This window comes from Orycteropus afer, unplaced genomic scaffold, assembly GCF_000298275.1.
Source record: "Orycteropus afer afer isolate SDZICR_OR568_19922 unplaced genomic scaffold, OryAfe1.0 scaffold00685, whole genome shotgun sequence".
In the NCBI taxonomy this organism is placed as follows: Eukaryota; Metazoa; Chordata; class Mammalia; order Tubulidentata; family Orycteropodidae; genus Orycteropus; species Orycteropus afer.
In genome coordinates, this window is record NW_006922272.1 from 1,111,262 (window position 1) to 1,120,196 (window position 8,935).

Sequence of the window (8,935 nt, forward strand, 5' to 3'; positions counted from 1 at the left end):
ATAATAGACCAGGTTAACTATTCTGAAAGAGTGAAACCCTTGAGACTGAGACTGTGGCCCCTAGTTACCCTTGAGGCCTGAAATTGAACTCCCTCCAGCCTAACAATAAACAGGCATAAATGGTAAACACTTACACCAGGTAGATACACTCCTTAAAATGATTGATTGTGGGAGAACAGAAAAACAATGTTTGCACAGGAAGATAGCTCAGGGTGCAGGAATGCGTAGGAAAGAAGGACCCAGGAAAAAGGTGATTACTGGGAAGAAGTGGGAAGAAAGCTGTTACATTGTGGAGATTTTAGTCAATGCCATGAAACAAAATGTGTATGAACTGCTGTATGGAAAATGAACTTGCTCTGTAAACTTTCACCCAAATCACAATAAAAATTAAAAAAAAAGAAAAGTTGGCCCTTAAAAGTTGGTCTTTTCCCTGATTGCATTCTTTGTCCTTTTGTATTCCAAAATACTATAAAAGCAATCATTTCATTCACTTTTATGGATTTAACTAGTATTTTTGTCCAAGAATTTTTTAGCTCACTTCTCTTCTGAGCTCAGGGCCCGCATTGCCAATTACCTATGGTTACCATTCTCTGCACATCAGTCAGACATCTCAAACTTGGTAAACAAGTGAACTCTGTATATTTCTCCTTATCACTCCCTCTTCTTCCTTCTTTTATCCCCATTAACGGCATTGCTTCTACCCAGAGACCGTAGATAGTAACTTTGGAATCTTCTGTGCTCCTTCTATAATCTGCTTAGCTACCAAGTGCCACTTCAGTGAATGCAGAAATATGTCTTTACTATATCCACTCATCTTCATTGTGGCCTCTGCGTTGGTTTAGCTTTAGACCTTTATCATTTCTGTAACTGTCTCCTGAATCCCACTATCCTCTGCTCACATATTTCTCACTCTTATTCTCACTTCCTCTGTTCCAGATATACTGGTTTCCTTGTTCCTTCAACAGGCCAGACACACTCCTGCCCCAGAATCGTTCTTTCCCTTCTTCTTAAAATGTTGCTGTTGTTAAATGCCATCAAGTCAATTCTGACCATAGCAACCCCACATACAACAGAACTAAACATTGCCTAGGTTTTGCGTCATCCTCACAAATGTGTGCCTGACTCTTTCTTACTTTCAGAATTCTACTCAAATGTTACTTTTCCAGTGAAGCCTTTGAGGACTGTACTATCTAAAATTGTAACTCACTAGCACTTTTTATTCTCTTTCCCTATTTTAATTTTCTCATTGGTATTTATTACTACAAACTTCCTACTACAGGATTCCCTGGAGGTGCAAATGTTTAATGCACTTTGCTGCTAATCTAAAGGTTGGAGGTTTGTGTCCACCCAGAGTGCCTTGGAAAAGAGGCCTGGGGATATAATTTCAAAAAGCATCCACTGGAAACCCAGCTGAGCACAGTTCTACTCTGACATATATGGAGTCACCACAAGTCAGGCCAGCTCCATGGTAATTGGCTTTTAACCTACTATGTTTGTTTATTACCTTTCTGCTCTATTAGAATGTAAGCTTCATGACCACAAAACTGTCTTATTCATTTCTGAATAGCCAGAGTTTAGAATCTTGCTTAGGACATTGTAGGTACTGAATGATGAGTGAATTAATGAACAGGTCTCCCCACCTCTAGTCTCTTCTCCACCTAATCCATCCCCATTGACATCTAATTTATCCTTTTTAAGATATAAATTTTTATTTGAAAAAAAATCACTCTAGCTGAAAAATGTTTATGGGCTCCCTCCTCATGCTTACAAAATAAAAATAACACACTGCTGAGGAAAACATGCCAAGCACTCTGCCCTGGCTCCAATATGGCTTTCAAGCCTCACTGTCCCTCATGCATCATACAGTTCAACCACCCACAACTTCTCATTGTTCCTTCAACAGGCCACAGCCCCTCACAACTCCCTGCCTTTGCCTGGGATAGTCTGTCTGCATGGTGTGTCCTTCTACCTTCTCCCTACATGGAAATTTATTTCATCCTTCATCATGGTTCTAAAACATTACTTTTATGAAGATTTCCCAATTCTATCTGGCCTGCATGCCCCTCTAAATGTTGGACATTCCTCTCGTACATACCATCCTATCATAATGTATTGTCTTTATTTATCTATGTGCTGCCTCTTCCACTAGACTTTTGAGGACAAGAAACACATCTAATTCATCTTTACATCCCTATCAATGTCACCTCCCCCTCTGTCCTAGATACTTAATAAATAATCAATTAGATCAGTGTGGTGGGCAGAATATGGCCTCTAATGATGTCCATGACCTAATCCTTGGAACCTGTGACTTTTACCATATATAATAAAAGGTACTTTGCAGATGTGATTGAATTAAGGATTGTGAGATGGGGAGACTATCCTGGTTTATCTGAGTGGGCCCAATGCAATCATAAGTGTCGTCAAAAAATGAAAGAGGGAGGCAGAAAAGTGAGAGAAGGAGATATGATGACAGAAGCAGAAGTCAGAGCGATGGTCTTGCCGGAAGACGGCCAAGAGACAAGGGATGTGGATGGCTGTTAGAAGTTGGAAAAGCCAAGGTATAGATTCCATCCTAGAACCTCCAGAGGGGCCTTGCCAACACCTTGATTTTAGCTCTGTATTATCCATTTTCAGATTCTGACCTCAACAAGTACAAGACAATAAAAATAAGTTTATAGTAATTTATTAACAGCAGCAATAGAAAACGAATACAGCCGACTGTAGTGATAAATCTAAATCAGAGCGTGATTGGCTGAAGTTTGTGTGGCTAGGATAGGCCAACTGATATGGAAGTAGTAAATCATGGTGAATGTCTCACTATGTCAGAAAAATATATATTATCCCCCAAAGTTGCTTGCTCCCTCTGACCTGTGGTTCTTATGAACTAGCAGACAAGGAGCTATCTTGCACAAAACAATAAACTGTGCTCTTACCTGTTCGGCCTTCAGTTTGGGCTTCCTTGCTAAAGAGGCTTCCACTGACAGTTAGAATTTGTATCCTGTATTTTTTTCCTGGTGTTAGATCTTCAAATTTATGTTGATTAGCAGTGGCTGGTTCTGATGTGTTGCTCAGAAGGATCCCGTTTTCATTTAGAAGCAGGATATCATATCGTTCTGCCACGCCAACAGCTTTTTGCCAATTTACTAGTAAGGAATGACTGCTGTATGCATTATCTGCGATTATTCCCTGAACAGATGCTGGGACTACAAAGAAAAAGAAACAGTTGAGAAAATCCCTCCTGAATCAACTGTAGATGATGATGCTCCTGCTTTTATTTGTGCTTTATTGACATGTTCTGTGTGCCTTTATAAAGAGGAGAAAGTATCTCTTGGCTTGAATTATCTGTATAACAACTTTGATTCTCCATTTTTCTGTGAATTTAGACAGAACCTTAAAGTCAAACAGGTGGGAAGATTAGTAAAAGTGACACTACTTGGTGTTAGTCAGATTGGCTTCTCACTGATGGGGATGCCATGTACAACATAAGGACTATCTAAAATTGTAACTCACTGGTACTTTTTAACCCCTTTCCCTGCTTTAATTTTCTCTTTAATATTTATTACTATAAATGAAATATGGGATCCCCTATTGGTTGATTTTCAGAATAAGATTATCAGGACTTTTTTCCTAGTTTCTCTTAGTTCTTAGTCTGGAAGCTCTGTTGAAACTTACTTGGCATCATAGCAAACATAAGACTCCACTGATGCATGATAAATATATGACACTACATATAGTATATATATATAGTATAGAGTGATATATATCTAGAAAGAGAAAGAATGCTGAAAAAATTTATACTCATTGAATGTAGTTGAGATGACTGAATTTGCCTCTTGTTTAGGTTTTTATTCCCAATATTAACACAAGTCAAACCTTTATATCTTGATTTAAGAAGTAGTATATAATAGTATTTACACTCTGGCTTTTGATGTGAAAGGCAAAATAATTTTACTTGCCAATGATTTTTATGTCCTACGCTCATTTCTTTCCTCATTCTACTTAATCTTTTTAGGAGATCTCATCTACTTCCATGGTTTGAATTGTCACCCTTATGGAGTTGACTCCCGAATTTAAACTTTCAGTTCACATATTTCTCCTGTTTTTGCAAATGACATGTTTATGGATGTTCCACAGTTACACAACACTCATAATTTCTATCTCCCAAATCATATAAATACTTGTTGAATTCATTCACTTCTCTTCTCTACTGACACTACCCTAGGACAATATCACATACATTATTGCAATAGCCCTTGCTTCTTAGCTCCCATTGTTTCGAACTCCACACTACATCCTGCATAACACCCAGAAGTCCTCTAGAACCCCCTGCTGATATCTCTTTACTGGCTCTACATGTACCTCAACCTTAACCAAAATTATCCTTAGAAGTGAGGATGACAAGACTTTAATTTGCTTACTTGATCAGTCAGGAAAGACCAGCTGTTAGAAAAGGACATCATGTTTGGTACGTGTATATATATTCTTTGCCAGAATATGAGATTCTATTAAGGCACCTGACTGCTAACCAGAAGGCTAGCAGTTCAAACCCACCAGCCACTTCTCAGAAGGAAGATGGGGCAATCTACTTCCGTAGTGATACTGCCTTGGAAACCCAAGGACTGGTTGCTATGAGTCAGGTCCAAGTCCATGGCACATAACAACAACAAATATGTGACAGAGGCATAGTAAGGGCACAGTACGGAAGCCTCAAGCTACGCAGCTAAGTGGTCATGAGAATGGAAGATGTCCAAGAACTGTTGCATCATAGTAGAGAAGGCATGTGGTTTGGATTCAGAGATAGTGAATTATAGTTCTAGGTCTTATTATATCTATTGTTGGTAATGTTTCCGAGACTTTCTGAATCTTACTTTCCTCATCTGTACGGTGGAGATAAGGATGTCTACTTTGCAGTGTGGCTAAAGATAATTCAACATGTTTGACATACAGCTGGTGCTTGTAGCTTATTCTTGTTTTTAAAATAATATATTAAAACTAATATTAATAAACAGATACATCATTCATTCATTCAATAATTATTCTTTGGCTATCACAGGTAAAATAGATGACACACACATATATTTTATTCCTGAAAATAATTTTTCTGAAGTGGTAAAATTTTGAAAATGCATAATTATGGAATGTTTGCTTGCTATCTTGATGGCAACTAACACCACCACCACCACCACCATATCCTTGAATAAGTGCAAAATTTATTGAAATGATTTGATTTCTAAATTAAAATCTATTTGCTTTGAAAATCTCTATTATTAAGAAAAATCAAAAATATGAGAAAAGCTCTCAAAACACATTGAACTGTACAAATTTAGGTATTTTTTCAATTTGGATGTTAAAATATGTAAACAAATAGCTTAGTCCATTTTTGCCCCATCACAGAAGAACTACGAAGCATTCTGCAAGTTGGCCTTTCTCCAGGCGGGTGCTTACCTGTTCGCCCAAGCGTGTCTATCTGGTTCCTCAGGGACCCGCTGATGGAGGCAATCACAATCTGGTACTGTTCCCCAGCCTCCAGTCTGTGGAATGTGTGCTCATAGACGTGCTTGGGGATTGTCTGCGATTCAACCTTCTGATTCTGCCTGAACGCTGACACCATGTAGGAATCAACATCTCCCCCACCAGGTGTCCAGTTTACCGTCAGGCTATCTGTTGCCCCATTGGGAGAAATGTGAATATTTTTGACAGCACTAGGAACTAAAAGAGAAAATAAATTTAAAAGCCATCACCGAGAGAATGAACAGGGGACATTTTCAATCCAAAGTTTTCTTGTTTCTTACATTCAGCATCTACTGAAAGAACACACATGAAAAAAGTATCAATATGTCACTTTTCCATGACTTTCCTGCCTGAACTGACATTGGCTGGGAAAGTTTAGAGGGATGTCAAGTTCAGTGAGTAGAGATGAAGAATGCCCAGTAGCATAGCTAATGGGTAGTCAGATTGCCTTGGTCCAAGCCTTGGCTTCCTCATTTACTAGTTGTGGGGCTATAGGCAAATTACTCAATCGAAGTTTCAGTTTCCTTATCAGAAAAATGGCAATGATGACCATGGACTTGTGAGAATTGAATGAAAATACATCTAAAGTGGTTTGCTTTGGGTTAGTTCTGGATAAAGCATCAATAAATGTTAACTATGATAGCAACATTCCTAATAGAGCTTCAAGGAAGTGATATCCAACCAACAAGGTTATTTATGCTTAATCTTTATGCCTCACAAGCACCAGCTATTCATATCAATTCAGTGATATTTCTCTGTTTTGTCTATAAAGCATCTTTCCCCCCAACATCATACTTTACTTTTGTTAATCCAGCTGAGACAATTTCATTGTCACAGGTCAAATACCTTCATCCCCTTTGCCATTTGTTTCATCCCTCTAAATCTTCAATCAGAATGCCTGGGTCATCCAGCATATTACATATACCCCTACATGTACTCAAATTCAAGAACCATATTTCAAATTACCCGTTAAGCCCTCAATGAAGGCTGACTGTTGTACATCTCCACTGATGGTCAAAACAAGAATTTTATACAGGCGCCCTGGTGTTAGGGAGGTGAATCGATACTCAGTTGCAGTATTTACAAGGTGAAAAGGAGGAAATACTTTCATGTCATTGAAGAGGAGTTGGATCTCATACTGGTCTACATCTCCATCAGCTCGTGTCCAAGTCACCTGCAGGTCCTCAGTGCTTCTATTCCGCAATGTTAAATTCTTAACCGGCTCTGGGACTAGGGAGGAAAGTGAGAAGATACTTCAGGAAAATGACTGATGAGAGCTTATCTGCACAATAACTTATGAATCACATTCAAGGGAGTGGCAAACATCTCGCTTCCCCAAATAAGCCACTTGAACTACTTCATGCATAATTAAACAAGAAAAATTGGAAGCAACTATTAAAAATGTATCTTTTTTCCTGACATAAATCTTATATGCTAAATGTTGGTAGAATGTAATTATAAAATGAGTTATGGTCTCAATCATAAGACAGAACAAGAAGTTGAGAACTTTAAATGCCAAAATGCAGGAGGACAGAAAGAAAAATGAGATAGTCTTCTTGTTTCCCCACTATATTTACTTTTGTCTACCAATAAATATTCTATAATTATAGGCCATGGCTTAACTAAATGATGTTAGCCCCAAGTGAAACTTACTGGGAAAGTAATTTACTGATCAGTAAGGAGAGGAACTTAAAGTTCAGATAAATAATTACTTGATGACCTTCAAGTTGCAACCAAACATTAGATTTTGCAATCATTCCACTTACTTGTTCTCCCATTTCCTTGTTCACTGGCTTCGTATTGTCCACTTTTTGTTGTAACAGTAACACTGTACAACCGTCCAGGGACTAGCTTAACAAATATACACTCATTTTCAGATTTGGGAACGCTTTTAGTTTGAATGAAGTTGTTTTTGTTTTTAATGGTGATTTCGTAGTGATCAAAGTCTCCAGTAGCATGCACCCAGGATACCTTTAAATAGTCACTCCTGGCTGAGTTGCTAATACTGACTCCCTGGACCTTGTCAGGCACTAAAAAAGAGAACAGAGAACAACTGAAGATTTAGTAACCTGAGTGGGCAATTGATCATAGATGACAACCTGGGATGGTAAGGTTAACTGAGTAGATTTTTCTTGTGGGCATTTAAACAAAATATCTTAGACTTTAGATCACAGATTTCTGGAGGGAAAAGATTGTTTCACTGCTTGGAGTAATTAAATGAATCTTTTAACAGAAACTGATGAGTTCATTCTAATCCTGTCGTTTGCCTACACAAAATGTCATGTACAAGATAGAATATTAAACACAATAACTGATGATTAATATGAATGATGGTGATGATATTAATAATTCCAGCATACCTTGGTGACTCAAGACGTTTAAAAAAGTTACCAGGAAGAGTATAAACAATCCGAGAGAATAATGGGAGAAGACAAAATACATGTGGCTATTTATCACATGATGAAATGTTCAAGAGTATTGATGATCAAGAAAATGCAAGTCAAGACTACAGTGAAATTCCACTTTAACTTCCTTTAATTGTTTTCAAAACCTGATTAAACCAAGTGTGGGAGAGGATGCCTGTCCACAGGAGACTGGACAAAGGAAGTGGTATGAAGTGAAACATGAAATAAGTCATACTATAGTAGTCATGCTCCTTCTCTGGTAGCATAGTGCCTATGCTTGACTGCTAATCAGAAGGCTGGCGGTTAAAACTCACCAACCATTCCTCAGAAGGAAGGTTGGGCAATCTACTTTCATAGTGATACTGCCTCGGAAACCCAAGGAGGGGTGGCTATGAGTCAGGTCTGACTTGATGGCACATAACAACAACAACAACATAGTAGTAGTCATGGGAGCTCTGGTAGCATAGTGCCTAAGGCACTTGACTGTTAACCAGGAGGCTGGCGGTTCACACCCACCAGCCACTCCTCAGAAGGAAGGTTGGGCAATCAACTTCCATAGTGATACAGCCTCAGAAACCCAACAAGGGGTCGCTATGAGTTGGATCTAACTCGAGAACCCATAACAACAACATAGTAGTCATAATTTCTTCCTCTTAACTCAAAACACAAAATATAAATTTTCTCTCTTAATATCAAAATAAAAACAAATCTTATCAATATAATATTAAGTGAAAAATGTAAGTCCCAAAAGATTACATATTGCATAAAAATACACTTTTTATAATGTTAAAAACAACTGAAATAAAAATATCCATAATTTTAGGATTACATATAGATGTAATGAAACTATGTAAGATGGGGAAGTTCCGGCAAGATGGCGGACTAGGCAGAAAGACTGCACAGACCCTCTTCAACAAGAAAAGGGAAACCAATTAACACAGACACAGAAGATAATCTTGGACCCCTGAGCCTTAAAGGGAAGGATATAGAAGTGGACTAAACCCCAACTAGCAGAAGAA

General features: G+C 38.2%; 1 protein-coding gene across 1 annotated transcript in view; it reads right to left on the reverse strand.

The window, feature by feature from the left end:
- LOC103211015 (receptor-type tyrosine-protein phosphatase beta) overlaps nt 1-8,935 on the reverse strand; it is a gene marked incomplete at its 5' end in the record, with an annotated part of 95,328 nt that overhangs the window by 53,710 nt on the left and 32,683 nt on the right. Inside the window, 4 exons of the mRNA XM_042783116.1 lie at nt 2,934-3,203; nt 5,446-5,709; nt 6,478-6,741; nt 7,278-7,541. Of these exons, the coding sequence (XP_042639050.1) occupies nt 2,934-3,203; nt 5,446-5,709; nt 6,478-6,741; nt 7,278-7,541 (1,062 nt within the window). The remainder of the gene's footprint in view (nt 1-2,933; nt 3,204-5,445; nt 5,710-6,477; nt 6,742-7,277; nt 7,542-8,935) is intronic.